Below are 14183 nucleotides of genomic sequence, written 5' to 3'. Positions count from 1 at the left end.
GGGCGCGGCCGGGGCAGCCCCGGGGGCCTTGCGCGGTCCCGGCGCTCCGACGGCGCGAGCGGCGCTGTCGCGACAGAGCGCGCGGCCCCGGGGCCCAGGTGTTCGTCACCGGCGGGGCTGTCGCGATAGAGAGCGCGGCCGTGGGACGGCGGTGTGTCAGGGCCTGGCGGTTTCGCACAGGGGAGAGGTTCCCAGTTGCCACCCGCGTGCGCGGCCTTGGGCTGCCACAGTGGGGGGTCACAGGGCAGGACTGTCGCGATAAGGTCGGGGCTGTCGGGCCCGCCCGGCAGCGCTGGTGTGACACAAGTGTGTCCTCGAAGCCATCGCAGGCAGGGCTGTTTCGACAGGAGGGGTCCCTGTGCCCCCAGGTCCCGCAGGTGGCGGCGGTGCCTGCCCGCGCCCCGGGCATGGATCCGGGCATGGAGCCGGGAATGGATCCGGGCATGGAGCCGGGAATGGATCCGGGCATGGAGCCGGGAATGGATCCGGCCGGAGCGTTCCCGGTGCTGGAGCGGGAGCTGCGGGCGGCGCTGGCGGAGGACGAGCGGCGGCAGCGGGAGGGCGAGGCCAAGCTGCGGGCGCTGCGCCAGGGCGTCCCCGACTACGGCCAGTTCAGGTCCGGGGCTCCGGGACCGGCCCGAGGGAACCGGGCGGAGCCGGGAACTCGCTCGGGGGCTGCGGGACCCCTCGGGTGTGATGGGCCGAGCACTGCTCGGGGGACCCGAGGGGCAGCAGCCTCCCTCGGGGTGCCCGAACAGCCCCGAGGGCAGAGCCCGCCCGGCCGTGGCTGGGATTTGTCCCAGAACTCCTCCGGTGGCCCCGTGTGCGCTGAGATCTGTCCCTGCTCCGTGGCCGGTCCCTGTGGTGGCCCGGCTGTAGCCAGCAGTGGGATGGCACTGTCCCCTCCCCGGGACACTGTCTCCCCGGGTGCCTGTCCCCTGTGTCATCTGTGCCCTTCCCAGCCTGTCCCAGGTGTGTCACTGCTGTGTCCAGGGGCTGTGAGCAGGCTGGGGTGGCAGGGCTGCCCCACGGGGCAGTGTTGGGCATCCCCAGTCCCCTCCAAACTCCAGGATTCCCCAGGGATCCATCTCGGGGCTCCCTGTCCTTTGACACCCAGGATCCGTGGGTAGATCCAGGACTCTCACCCCTCTTGGGAGGCATTCTGGGACCAGCTCAGATTCCATTCATGGATTCGTGTCTGTCTCATTCCCCCATGCCACCTGATCCCTGAGGGGCAGGAAAACACTTTCAAGTGGCTTCTCCCCAAATATCTTGATGGGATTCCCGAGGGATTTCAGGCTGGTTTATCCTTGTGTTGGTTAGGGTGTGCTCCTCCAGCCCCTCTGGGTGCTCCACACAGCCCAAAGTCAGAAACTGGCCCAGAGCAGCAGCTTGGAGCCTCCAAGTGTTTCCTCTTGCCACGTGTCCCTCCTGTCCCTGTTCCCTTTAGGGAGATTGTGCTGGCTTCTCACCTGAAGCCTCTGGAGAAGAAGGACAGGCTGGGACAGAGGAGGAATGTGCTGTGGAATCCCTGTGCAGCCCCAGCTGAGACAGCACCTGTCTGCACTGTGGAGATCCCACAGGTGAGGGAGAGGCTGCTGGGGCCTCCTGCACAGCTGGAAATGACTCAGGAATCACCTGGGTGTCAATTGCAGTGCAGGAGTTACTCAGGACTCACTCTGGTGTGAGCCAGCCCTCCTGGCCCCTGGAATATCAGCGTTTGGATCAGGCTGGGCCCCTTCAGGAGGAGTCTGCTCCCTTCCTGTGGGAATGGAGGCCTGGCTGCACAGCCTGGACCCAGAGCTCCCACGGTGGCCAGGAGCAGGCTGGGAGCTGTCCCTCCTGGCTGGGAGCAGCTGCAGCCTGCCCAGAGCCAGGGCTGAGCACCGGCATCCTCCCTGGAGCAGCCTCTGGCTGCAGAGATTCCCTGAGCACAGGGAATTGCCCATGGTTTAATGGTCATGGAAAAGAGCTGGCTTGGGTTAATCTGCCTGAGCCTCATGAACTCACTGGGTCCCTCAGCAGTGGGAAAGGGACAGGACATTTTCTGTCCAGGTCATTTGTGGTTGGAGTCACCTCCTGCCCCTGCCCTGGACTCTGTCCATGCTGGGGTGTCCTGGTCACTGGATGTTTCCCATGGATGTTTCCCATGATAAGCAATTTCATGGATTGTCTTGTAAACAATCTCAAGGGTTGTTTATGATGCTGGGTTTCACTGACCTCTGTTTATTATAAGACCTTTTGCAACTCTCCTGAGGAGGGCTGTGTTTGCTTGGACTGAGCAATGATCTCCCCAAGCAAATCCTGCTCCTGGTCCCATCAGCACCAGGCTCAGATCTCCAGAGCTTCTCCAGCTGTGCTCAGCCCCAGCTGATGTCACTTAGCTTTGTTCCCTGGCTGTAGAAAAGCTGCACATCTGCCTCCTCTTTCAGCCTGTGTGTTGGTGAGCCAGCGGGGCTGGGCTCAGCAGTTCATTAGAGCTGGTATAAAATGGGATTTCTTTTACCTGGGAATGCCCCTTGGAGCTCAGCTCTCAGCCTCTGCTCTGCCACAGACCCACCAATGCCAGGTGGTACCAGACAGGGCACCTGCACGTTTTCTGGGGTTTGCATCTCCCACCTTTTCTCTGCCACTCCCTGGTTTTTCCTCTCTGTGCTCAGAGTGTTCCCTGCCCTGATCTCCATGAGATCCCTTCCCAGGCAGTGCTGGTGGATCCAGGCTGGGCAGAGAGTCTGACTGGTTGGGGCTGGGGTCACTCCACAGCCCTCTGTGTTCACACTGGGTGTCACAGCTCATCCTCACTTCCCTTTCCCCCGGTGTTCCCTGGTTTCTCAGGGTTGAAGGCACCTGCCATTTCCTTGTTTTCCCCTTTTCCTCTGGATTTTCCTGGTTTCTCAGGGTTGAAGGCACCTGTCATTTCCTTGCCTTCCCCTTTTCCCCCTCAGCAGCTCCTTGTGCTGCCAAAGCCCCTGGTCAAAACATCTCAGCTGTCCATGGGCTGATTGTGGTGAGGGGATCAAAGTCTTCAAGTGGGACCAAAACAAAAGGACCTGAGTGTCCCTTTCTCCTCCAGGAGCTGGATCAGCTGCCTGGCACCGCTGCAGAATTTCACCGAGATTGGCGCAGGTGCATGAAAAGTGGGACAGAGAAATACCAGTTTTTGCTGGAGCTTGGAGGGGAGGCCTTGGGCAGGATCTTCCAGGCTGATGTGGGCTTTGGCCTGCTGGGGGAATTCCTGACAGTGCTGGCAGAGAACATCCATCCTGGAGACAGAGCTGCCATCCTTCAGATCCTGCAGAGCCTGGCGGGCACCAAGCGCTTCGGGCTGAACGTGGCTCTCCTGAGCCAGGCAGAGAAGGAGAGCAGCCAGGACTTGTTCAGGAAGCTGCAGAGCAGGGATTGGCAGGCTGCTGGCCAGCCTGGCTGCCTGGCCAGCTGTGAGGCTGGGAGGAAAACCCATCCCGTGGAGACCCACCTGGAAAAGGAAAGTGAGGAGGAGAGGACAGTGGTGGAGCTGATGAAGTGTTACCAGGTCAGCTGAGGGAGCAGGAGCACCAGGATTGAGCAGAAACCTCAAAGCTTGACTCTGGCATCAGCCAGGGCACAAGTTGTGCACAATAAAGCTTAACTCCCAGGCTGTGGTGCTGTGGTCTCTGAGCAGGGTGCCCTCACAGATGGGTATGGGAGAGTCTCTTGGATAAGGAGAAATCCAAGGGAAAGAAAACAGGGTGGTGGTTTTGAAGGAGAAACCCAAACCCAGATAGTCCCTTTCCTCTTCCACCCCTGTTCACAGTTACTGAGGGGTTCCAGGAGATGTAATTGATGACAGTGACAACTCAGGTTCATTTTTTCCCCAAACCCAGTGCAGCAAATGGCAGAGTCACCCCAGCAGACTGGAAGCACCTGCTCCCACCTGCCCTGGAGAAACCACCAGGCACCTGATGGCAGGTCCAAGTTCGTCCCTGAGGCCTGGAATGGGAATATTGGCCTTCGTGGCACCCCTTGAGGGGACATGTGTGTCCCTGCACTCTGCTGTGGTGCCATTCCTCCTGCCTTTGCACACCTGACAACAGCTGAGCTCTGGAGACTTCAGCAAAAGAACATCCTGGAGCTACCCAAGATCAGGATGGAGGATTTTGATGCCAGAACAGCCCCAGCAAAAGTGCCACAGCTCTGGTGGGAACAGGCACGCTGCTTGAGTGGTGCCAAGGCTCAGGGTGAGGAGGGCAAGGCTGGGAGCAGCCTGCTGCATCCCCAGCTCTTGGGAAAGGCAAAATCCCTGGGGATTGGTGGGAAGACGGAGGAGAAATGCAGTGGAGCAGAGATTGTGGGAATGGTGACAGAAGATGGGGCTGTGAGACCCACTGGGGCCCTTTCCAGGTCAGCCAGGTCATGGTGTGAGCTGAGCTGCTGAGAGCTGAGCTGAGGGGCCAGATGGGGTCCAGGATACATGATCTTCATCATCATCATCCTCACCCACCTGGGCATCCAGACAGGGTCCACAGGGAGGAAACATGGACATCATCATCATCATCCTTGCCCATGTGGGCACTCAGGGTCTGAGTGCCCTGAGCGGGGAGGAAATATGAGCATCATCATCATCATCCTTGCCCATCTGGGCTTCCAGACAGGATCCACAGGGAACAAACATGGGCATCATCATCATCATCATCCTTGCCCACATGGGCTGCTGCTGGCGGGCATTCAAGACCCCATCCAGGCTGGGACATCATCCCCAGGGGCACTTGGATGCCCTGGGCCCTTCTCCCGTTGGAAATTCCCCTGTTCTGGCCATCAACATTCAAACACTGCCAAATTCCTGCTCTCCCTCCCCTCAGGGCAGGAGTAGGACAGCAAGGACTGATGTGGGAAAGTCCCTGTTTGGGCACAGCTCAGTAGGGACAGGCAGGATTTGACAGTGCCAGGGTTTGCTCCAGGTGGGATTTCACACTGCCAGGATTTGTTCCTGGCTCTCCCTTGGTTGGCAGTGGGGGTTAAAGCTCAATAAAGTCCTTTTCAAAAGAAAACTTGGAGCTGGTGCAAGATGTTCTGGCCAAACTGTAGAGTTCTTGATCTGCACCAGTGATTTATTACAGCTGTTTTTCTAAGAGGCTGCTAAAAACATCCACCAAACTATTTTAATCCAATTAATACTTGCTTTCCTCACCCTTGTTTGCCTTGTTTTCCATGTTGAGAACTGTGTGTCCCAAACCCTTCAGGGTCCCTTTTGAGCTCCTCAACTGGAGCAAACCCATACCTTTTAATTTTTGTTGTTGGTTTTTTTAAACTTGTGAAGGGAAGAATATTTTTCAAACTGATTTGGTGATTTTTTGCAGAAATGGCTGCTTTTGGGGTGCTTTTAACTCACCCAACTCCCCACAGTTGAGAGCCAAAGTCACCTCAAACATCCCCCAAAGGTTGTGACAGCTCTGCAGGGTTTTGGTGGACACTTAATCCTCAGCATGGAGCAGGATGTGCCCTCCAGGCTCATCTCCTTCTTCTGAGGACGTGGCTGAGGAATTCAGCAGAAATCCCTCTGTCCCTCTGTCCAGGAGGGCACGGAGGCTCCCAGTGCTGCTCTGGCCCTTGAACTGTTTGATGATGTGCAGGAGCTCCAATCCACCCTCAGCCCCAAAGCTGCAGCCAACCCTGGCAGCCCCCCAGGAGCTGCAGCCTGGCATTGTGTGGGGAGGGAGCTGGGTTTGAGGGTGAAGAACCCCCAGGAGATCCCTGATTCCCATCAGGGAAGGGATCTCTCCCACCCCACTGCTGGCTGTGTGTGATCCCTGCATCCCCTCCCTCTGCTCAGTCCCTTCTGGCTGTTGGCCCCTGGAGTGTATCCGTGCCCCGGGGCTCAGCCCTGAGCACCTTCTCCTGCAACATTAGGATCGGTTTGGGCTCCCAGAGGTCCCCACCACCCCAGATAATCCCAAAGCCCCACAGTGCTGGCTGCAGAGAGGTGGATGCAGGCACAACCATGGAAGCTCAGTGTGTTTGTTAGCTTTATTCTCATCCTGCAGCAGCATTAGTGCATTAATTCGGCAGCAAGGGAGGCTGCTCCTGGTGTCCCATCCCCCTGCATTCCTGCCCCGGGCACCACCCAGCTCTCCAAAACACCTCCTGCCCTGGGAACGCAGCTCTGGGACTGGGTTGTGTGTCTGGGGTCAGAGCAGAGCTGCTCAGCCCCTGACCGAGGGGACAGAGGGGACAGCGCCCGAGGGCAGCCGTGTGCTCGTCCCAAAGGCTCTCAGGGCACGGGAGGTGCTGCTGGCTCCTCGTTCTGTGTCAGGAGGCACCAGGCAGGTCCTGCTCGTGGTCAGTGGCTGCAGCCAGGGTGGGGTCGGGGCTGTGGCGAGCACCGGGCTGGGCAATGGCCCTGGGGGCGAGTGCTGCTCGGGGGGAGGACAGGTAGGGCCCTGTGCAGCCCAGGGACAAGGGATTTCTTCCAGTCCCTTCCTGAATGCCCATGGAGGGTGGGCTCAGCTGTGTGTGGGGCAGGGACTGTGGCTGGGGCAGCCCCAGAGTCCCTGGCTCCCAGAGTGACGAGACTCCCCCGTCACTCCTTGGTTGCAGGTGGCACCTTGGGCTGTGAGACCCTCACAGGTGCCCTGACACCTTCCTCCTGTTCCTCCTCCTCTGCACCCTTCTTGTCTCCTCTCCATTTTCACCTGCATGAGATTCCCCTGCCACAGGGCCATGGGTCACCCCTCAGGTCTGGTTTTTCCTGTTTTTCCTGTGTTGGGGACACCTTGGTGGCAGTCACCCAGTGGGATCAGGACAGCCCCATGGCTCTGTGCCAGGAGAAGCCCTTGAGGCCACTGTGTAGCCCCACAACCCACCCCAGACACCTCAGGATCCCCTCCTGATGCCCTTTTTGTCACTGCTTGACACCATCCCAAGAGCATCCTGCTCCTCCACTCTCCTCTTTCTCCTGCCCCTGCCTCTCCATCATCCTCCTTCTCCCTCCCTGCCTCTCCATTCTCCCCCCTGCCCTGCCTCTCAGCTGAGCTCACCCAGTGCTTGGTGACAGGGAAATGTCCCTCTCCAGCCGGTACCTCAGCCCTGCGTCCCCCCAGCCGAGGGTGTCAGGGTCCGGGTGCCCTGGGGAGATGCAGGGAGGCCTCCCAGGCCAGAGAGTGGATGCAGGGAGATGCTCTTGGCACCACCGTGTTGTCTGAGGGTGCACGGAGATGAAACAGGACAGAGACTCTCCCTGGAGACCAGGATGAGGCAGGAAGGGCCCCCAAACCTGAGAGCATCCCGGCCCCACCCGGCTCCGCCGGCCTCGCGCGGGTGCTGCCCGGTCCGACCGGAGCTCTGCCGGCTGCCAGCCCCTAACGGGGTGCCACCGGACCCTGGGCACGGGGAGAGGCGAGGGGTGCACGGGAGGGAGGTGCCCCCCAAGCGCCACCGACGCCTCCCGTGCCCCGTGCCCGGCCCGGGGCTCCCGTGGGACCTGCGGGGCTGCGGCTGCTGCGGCTCCCCCGCCCTACGGCCCCTCCTTGGGCTCCTGCTTGGACTCCTTCAGCACCTGCAGGTGGAGGCAGAGGGATCCTCAGCCCCGAATCGGGTTCTGCCACCGGCTGGGCCTGCCTGGGCTCTGAACGAGCTTGGGGACAAGGACAGGGACAGGACAGGACAGCTTTCTCTATCAGCTGCCGGCCTCAGCTCCACCATGACCCGGAGTCAGATCGTGCCACACCCTCAGGGATCACTGGCTCCCTGCCTGGGCTGCCTGTGGGGCTCGGGGATGGTGGCCCCATGTGCAAGTCCCTTGGGGACCCTGTGGGGAGGTGGGGATGGAGCGTGGGTGACACAAATGAGCATTTCCCACCTCTCCATCTCGGGTCTCCACAGTTTTGACCACGATGCTCCTCTTCACGTGAGCTTCTGACACAGATTTGGTGTCCAGGCTGGTCTCTGGGGGACATGGGCAGGACAAGGCAGTGACACCCTGCCTGGGGTATGGCCCTTCCAGCCACACTCAGGAGGAGAAGCTCAAAGAAAACGGATTGGGCTGGAAACCCCTGAACCATGAGAGACAGCATGGAGACACAACCAGCCTCAGGGACAGGGCTGGCCTCAGGGACATGGTTGGCATTGCGGATGTGGCAGGCCGTGGGATCTGATGTGTCCTGGGGACACTGTTAGGCTACGGGGACAGCTGGGGACATTTCTGGCCTTGGAGATGTTGTGGTCCATGGGGACAGGGGTGGCTTTGGGATGTGATTGAGCTTGGGGACAGGCTTGTCCTTGGGGACACAGTTGTCACTGAGGAAGAGAGTTGGCCTTAGGGATGTGGTTGTCATTGAGGACATGATGATGTGATCAGTGCTGGGGACATCATCAGCCTTGGGGACACGTTCAGCCTTGGGGATATGGCCATGGCACCTCCTCCCCCCACCCTGGGAGTACCCAGGAGGTTCCCTGGGATTCAGAGAAAAACCTCCTGATCCCTCTGAATGGGGCAGGGATGGCCGAGGTGGCTTCTCCTGCCTCAGAGCCCCCAGAAGCCCCCCCTGTTTGTGCCACAGCCCACTGCCCCTTCCCCACGTGGGGCACAGCCTCACCTCGGATCTGCAGCTTGGAGAAGCTCTGCACAGGGATGGTGATCCTGCAGAGGCAATGGCAGCATTGGGAAGAGCATGAGGTCCTGCTGGACACCCCAGAGGGACCACGAGGACCTGGGCTGGGTTAGGGACATGGTTGGGTGGGGTGAGGGCAGGATGGAGCTGTCACCTGCTCTCCTCGCCCTCCAGCAGCTTGCGGTACGTGGCGATCTCGATGTCGAGGGCCAGCTTGACATTGAGCAGGTCCTGGTAGTCCTGCAGGTGCTGGGCCATCTCCTGCTTGAGGCTCTGGATGTCCTCCTCCAGCCTCCCCACCGTGTCCTGGTAGCTGGCCGTCTCCAGGGCATAGCGCTCCTCCAGCTCCCGCAGCTGCCTCTCCAGGGACTCGTTCTGGGGTCAAGGGGGCTGTGAACCTCCATGGCCACCTTCTTCCAGGAGCTGGGGCTCTCCCCAGTGTCCATCTATCTCCCACCCTTGGGGACCAGCCGTTCCCCTGGCTGTGGTGGTGGTCCTGCCAGGGAACCCCCGATGCTGGCAGCTCCCTGAGGCCGTGTCCCTGCTCTTGCACCCCACGGCTGTCACCTACCGAGCCCCGCAGAGCCTCCAGGTCGCAGGTGAGGGCCTGGAGCTGGCGCCGGTACTCGTTGGCCTCCTGCTTGGCCGCCCTCAGGGCCTCGGCGTGCCGGGCGGCCGCGTCCGTCAGGTCTGCGAACTGGGACAGGGGACGTGTGCCATGGGAGGGGAGCACGGGGAAGGGATGTGTTCTGGTGGCACACGGTGTGGGAACACAACCCTGCTCTGCTCCACAGCAGGGACATGGCCCCAGAACACGTGGCAAGGAGAAAGATCCCTGGCCCAAGGGGGACAGCAGAGATCCCAGACCCCGCACACCAACCCCAGCCCCGAGATGGTGACACCCCGGGAGGGGACAGCCAGGCCATCCATCCGTGGGGCAACCAGCTCCCACTGCACCTTGGACTTGTACCACTCCTCGGTCTCCTGGGCGTTGCTGGCGGCCATGGCCTCGTACTGGCTGCGGAGGTGGCGCAGCGCGGCTGTCAGGTCCGGCTTGCTCGCGTCCACCTCGACGTGCACCCGCTGCCGGGCCAGCTGCTCCCGCAGCTCCCGCAGCTCCTGTGGGGACAGCAGGGTCAGGGCAGCCCCCTGAGCCCCAGCCCCCAGCCCCAGAGCGGGGTTACCTCCTCGTGGACCTTGTGGAGGAAGGCGATCTCGTCCTGCAGGGTCCCCACGCGCCGCTCCAGGTCCAGGCGAGCCAAGGCAGCATTGTCCACGTCCTGTCACCACAGAGGGACAGGAGGGACTGACTCAGCTGGCCACCCGGGTCCTGAGCTGCCTGCTCATGTCCATTCCCTTCCACTCCCACCCAGCCCTGCCTCTCTCTGCCCAGCCCCGGTCCCTCACTGCCTGCTCCTGCCATTCCTGCCCATCCATGTTCCATGTCTGTCCATCCCTGCCCTTCCCACTCATCCCTGCTCCATTCCCGCTCCTTACCTGCTCATTGTAACACATACCAGTCCCTCAGTTCCTGCTCCTGCCCATCCCTTCCTGTCCCTGCTACCTCCCTGTCCATCCCTACCCCATCCCTGCCCATTCCAAGGGAGGCCAAGCTGGGATCTGCCCTCACCTGTCTGTAGGCAGCCAGGTTGCTCTCGGCCTCCAGCCTCAGGGTCACCTCGTCCTGCAGCCTGTGCCAGAGCAGGGCACAGTTACACATCCAGGACCATGGCTGGTCACTCTCAGCCCACAGACAGACCCTCTGGGCTGACACAGCCCCACAGCATCCCCCCAAACCCAGGTCAGCTCTTGTGCCCACTCCACACCATCCCACACTGTTCCCAGGAGTCACCCATATCCCATCACAATCCTGGTGGACACCAGTCCCTGGTCCCCACGGCCACCCTGCTCCTGTCTCGGGGCCACTCTGACCCCTGGGAACACCTGGCTCCATTCTGGTCCCAGGGGTCACCCTGGTCTTTGTCACCACCATGGTTCCCATCACCAGGAAGGTCCTGATCCCCATCCTGGTGTCCATCCTGTTCCCTGCTGCCACTTTGGTTCCAGTGGCCACCCTGGTCCTGGTAGTCACCTGACACCCATCCCAAGTGGGCCACCCTGGTCCCCGGGGCCACCCCGAGCTGTTCAGTGCCTTACTTCTGCTGGAGGCTGCCGAGCTCCTCGGCCAGGTTGTCCCTCTCCATCTCCAGCCGGGCCTTGGCGGTGGCCAAGTGCTCCCCGCGGCGCCGCAGCTCCCGCAGCTCCTCCCGGTAGCTGTCGGCACGCGAGGGCTCCCGCTCCCGCTGCTGGCTCAGCTCCAGCAGCAGCGCCTTGTTCTGCTGCTCCAGCAGCCGCACCTTCTCGATGAAGCTGGCGAAGCGCTCGTTGAGCTCCATCATCTCCACCTTCTCGTTGGTGCGCGTCTCCCTGAACTCCGAGTTGAGCGCCGCGGCCAGCGAGAAATCCATCCTGCCCGAGCCGGGCCGGGGGCTCAGCTGGGGGCTGCGGGGCGCCCGGAGCCGGCCCGGGGCGCTGCCGAGGAGCAGCCGGTACCCGGGCACCGAGGGGCCGAAGCGGCGGCCGTAGGAGGGCAGGGGCCGGCTCTCCATGCCGGGCGGGTGGGCGCGATGTGCCCGGCCGAGGGTTTTATGGAGCCCGAGCCCCCGTGCCGCCGGCTGCCCGGCGCTGCCCCCGGCCCGGAGCCAGCGGGCGGGCACGGAGCCGGCTCTGGCGCCCGCGGGGGCGGCTGTGCCCTGGCAGCCAGCCCGGGCACCGAGGCACGGCCCCTGCCCAGCGCTGCCCCCGCTCCTGGGCTGGGGATCGCGCCAGGGTGGGGACACAGCGCTGGCCACGGGACCCGTGGGTGGGAGCTGGTGCCAGGCTGGGCGCGGTACATGGGACACTGGGGGTGCTGCTCATGAAGACCAGCTGCTAATTGGGTGACTGGAGCCTCTAAGTCCCCATCCCAATGGGCCTGTGGAAGCACTGGCTGGTGGCCCTGGAGCCCCGGTCCCCGTCCCCAATGTTTCAGGGTCCCCGTGGGAAGGTGTTGACCCCACAGAGCTGAGTGTGCATGCCCGTGGCACTGGCACACATGCACGGAGTCTGGGGGGCCTTTTGCCCCCGGTGGCACACGGCGGGGACTGCCAGGGGCTTTCCGCAGCGGCTGAAAGGGGTTTTGTGCGGAGCCAGAGCCGTGGCACAGCCGGGAGGAGCCTTTGTGCCAGGGCACGGCCCTGCCGGGAAGCGCGGGGGCTGATCCAGGGCACGGGGCCAGCGCCAGCCCCGTCCCTCCCAGTCACAGTCCCAGTAATGGCCACAAACTGGGGCATGGAGGGGACTTGGGCACCGCCCGGGGAGGGGATGGGGGTGTGCTGGGGACACGGGGACATGAGCGACACGTAGTGGCACCGGGTGGGTGCCCCGAGAGGCAGCCGAGGTGAAGCAGGGGACAGGGGTGTCCCTGGGACTCTGCTGCAGGGGCAGGGACAAGGACAGGAACGAGGACAGGGACGGGGACAGGGATGGGACGGGAACAGGGAAAGGGACGGGAACAGGGACAGGGGCAGGGACAAGGACAGGAACGGGGACAGGGACAGGGGCTGGCCCCGCCGCTGGCAGTAGATGGCAGCCGATGGCCGGGAAAGGCTCTTGGCTGCCGTGGGACAGGGACACCCCGCTGGACCACGGCCACCACCACCCACAGTGGCCAGTGGGGAGGGCTGTGGCAATGGCTGCGTCCCTGTGGGTGCAGTCTGGGGAGACCCAGGGCCAGCAGGGACCATACTGGTGAGACTGGTGGGACTGGGACAGCTCCCATCTCCTTCTGTAACCCCCAGAAGCCTCCAGCCAGCCCGGTGCTCCCCCGGCTGTCCTGTGCCGGTGTCACCAGGCGTTGTGCCCACAAAAATTCCAGGTTTGGGGCACGTTCACATCCCCAGTGACTCTTGTGTCCCCAGACAGCAGTGGCATCTCTGGAGACACGTGCTGTGTGACAGCTCTGCTGACAGGACACCCCCCTCCCTGGGGCACTGGGGTGGAGGGGGCACAGAGCGGGGGCTGGGGACCTTTGGGGTCCTGTGTGGGCACCCGCTGCTCCCCGGGGATCGATTCTCTCCCGGCTCCCGCGCAGCGCCGCCAAAGCACGGGGAGCGGCGCTGCCGGCAGCGGCGGGAGGCAGAGAGGGGCTCCCCTCCTCCTCCTCCTCCTCCTCCTCCTCCTCTTCCCCGGCCCCCCTAATGAGACAAACCAACGGGGCTGGCAGTTTTAATTGGAAGCTTCCAGGCTCAAAGGCGAGACCAGCCGGGCAGGGAAGGAGCCGCTGGCCCCGGCCCCGCGGGACAGCAGCGCCCGGGGCTGCCCCGGCACCGGCCCCGCTCCTGCCACCGAGGGCACCGCCGAGGGCGGCTCTGAGGAGCCGGTGCAGGGAGCCAGGTGTGACAGCGCCAGATGTGCCCCGGCACGGCAGGAAAAGGGATCACAGTGGTCCCTGGGTTGGGTGCTTGGGGGTCTCTGTCCCACGGTGGGGGTGTCACAGGGGTGGCAGTGGTGGGGTTGGAGCAGCGGGGAAATAAATACAGAACAAAATACAGAACAAAACCAGAGCAGGACAAATACAGAACAGAATACAGAACAAAACCTTTTCCCCTGTCACTATACAGAGTGTCAGGTCCCAGGAGGGCAGGTGGCTCCCCCAGCCCTCACCTGCACTGTGGGACACTGAGCAGGGTGCCCAGAGCTCCCCCGGCCCACAAGAGGGTGCAGAGGCCCCCCAGGACCCCGGGATGATGGAGATGGGGGAAGCCACAATGGAGCCCAAGTCCAGAGCAAGTGCCCTTTTCAGGCCAGCTCAGCTGGGGACTGCTCCTGAACCCCTGCTCCCCTCATGGGGAGTCCTGTGGGAGCCCAAAGGGGAGCTGGGAGAGGGGCTTTGGGAGCCAAAAATGGCTCTCAAATAACTGGGGAAGCTGTGGTTTTAGGGCGTGTCAGGTTGTGTTTTAGGGGAGGCTGTGGGAGCCTGAAGGGGGTTCAGGCTCACAGGGGGCTCTAAGGGGGCGCTGGCCAGGGTTGGCACAGGGAGGGGGTGGGAAGCAGAGCCCAGGGAGAGTCTCTGAGGCCTCTCCCAGCTGCGGATCTCTGTCTCCCACTGCACCCTCCAGCTGAACCCAGCCCCAGCTCAAGGAGTGCACGAGGACCCAGACATTGGTACTGGAGCCGTGTCCTCCAGCAGCCCTGTGGGAATGGGGAGACACAACAGCAACCCCAAACCACACAGCCTGAAACTGTTCTGTGCCTGCACCCGTGCTGAGAGCAGCTGGGAGTCCTGGGGACACGGGCTGGGGAGGTCCCAGGTGCCTCCTGGCTCCTGGCTGGCAGCAGACGTGGCCCTGAGCTGCCAGGGGCCCGCAGAGCTGCCGGGAGCCCCGGCCCCACTGCCCGGGGCTGCTCGGCCTCGGGGTGCCCGGCTGCCGTGCCCAGGTGCTGATGCAGCCCCTGCCCGCTCTCCCCCAGCCCACGTCACCAGAGCAGCTCCTGCACATGTTGGCCAAAGGCAACAAAAACCGGGCACAGCGTCCCACCAAGGCCAACGCCGCCTCC

At 62.7% G+C, this 14183-nt stretch overlaps 2 protein-coding genes across 2 annotated transcripts; one reads left to right on the top strand and one right to left on the bottom strand.

Moving 5' to 3' along the window:
• Positions 1-360: 360 nt before the first annotated feature.
• Positions 361-3624, top strand: CCDC103 (coiled-coil domain containing 103). Its single transcript, XM_041461986.1, has 3 exons — positions 361-616; positions 1451-1583; positions 3074-3624. The coding sequence occupies exons 1-3, from the start codon at positions 408-410 to the stop codon at positions 3539-3541; spliced, it is 810 nt and encodes a 269-aa protein (XP_041317920.1). The 5' UTR covers positions 361-407; the 3' UTR covers positions 3542-3624.
• Positions 3625-6002: 2378 nt separating this feature from the next.
• Positions 6003-11263, bottom strand: LOC121350567 (glial fibrillary acidic protein). The gene is made up of 9 exons (XM_041461988.1): positions 10743-11263; positions 10216-10276; positions 9770-9865; positions 9543-9704; positions 9157-9282; positions 8740-8960; positions 8571-8614; positions 7835-7920; positions 6003-7531 (listed from the first exon to the last, which is right to left on the bottom strand). The coding sequence occupies exons 1-9, from the start codon at positions 11192-11194 to the stop codon at positions 7490-7492; spliced, it is 1290 nt and encodes a 429-aa protein (XP_041317922.1). The 5' UTR covers positions 11195-11263; the 3' UTR covers positions 6003-7489.
• Between the last annotated feature and the right edge of the window lie 2920 nt (positions 11264-14183).

This window comes from Pyrgilauda ruficollis, unplaced genomic scaffold (genome assembly GCF_017590135.1).
Source record: "Pyrgilauda ruficollis isolate IOZ18807 unplaced genomic scaffold, ASM1759013v1 scaffold159, whole genome shotgun sequence".
Lineage (NCBI taxonomy): Eukaryota > Metazoa > Chordata > Aves > Passeriformes > Passeridae > Pyrgilauda > Pyrgilauda ruficollis.
Note: the sequence above shows the minus strand (reverse complement) of the source record. Positions and strands in the feature narration are given on the sequence as shown.

Coding starts and splice junctions, on each gene's coding strand:
- CCDC103 (XM_041461986.1), top strand. CDS start 408: ATGGATCCGGGCATGGAGCCGGGAATGGATCCGGGCATGGAGCCGGGA. Junction 617..1,450: donor CCCGACTACGGCCAGTTCAG/GTCCGGGGCTCC, acceptor TGTTCCCTTTAG/GGAGATTGTGCTGGCTTCTC. Junction 1,584..3,073: donor GCACTGTGGAGATCCCACAG/GTGAGGGAGAGG, acceptor TTTCTCCTCCAG/GAGCTGGATCAGCTGCCTGG.
- LOC121350567 (XM_041461988.1), bottom strand. CDS start 11,194: ATGGAGAGCCGGCCCCTGCCCTCCTACGGCCGCCGCTTCGGCCCCTCG. Junction 10,277..10,742: donor CTCGGCAGCCTCCAGCAGAA/GTAAGGCACTGA, acceptor GCTCTGGCACAG/GCTGCAGGACGAGGTGACCC. Junction 8,961..9,156: donor TGGAGGCTCTGCGGGGCTCG/GTAGGTGACAGC, acceptor CCTTGACCCCAG/AACGAGTCCCTGGAGAGGCA.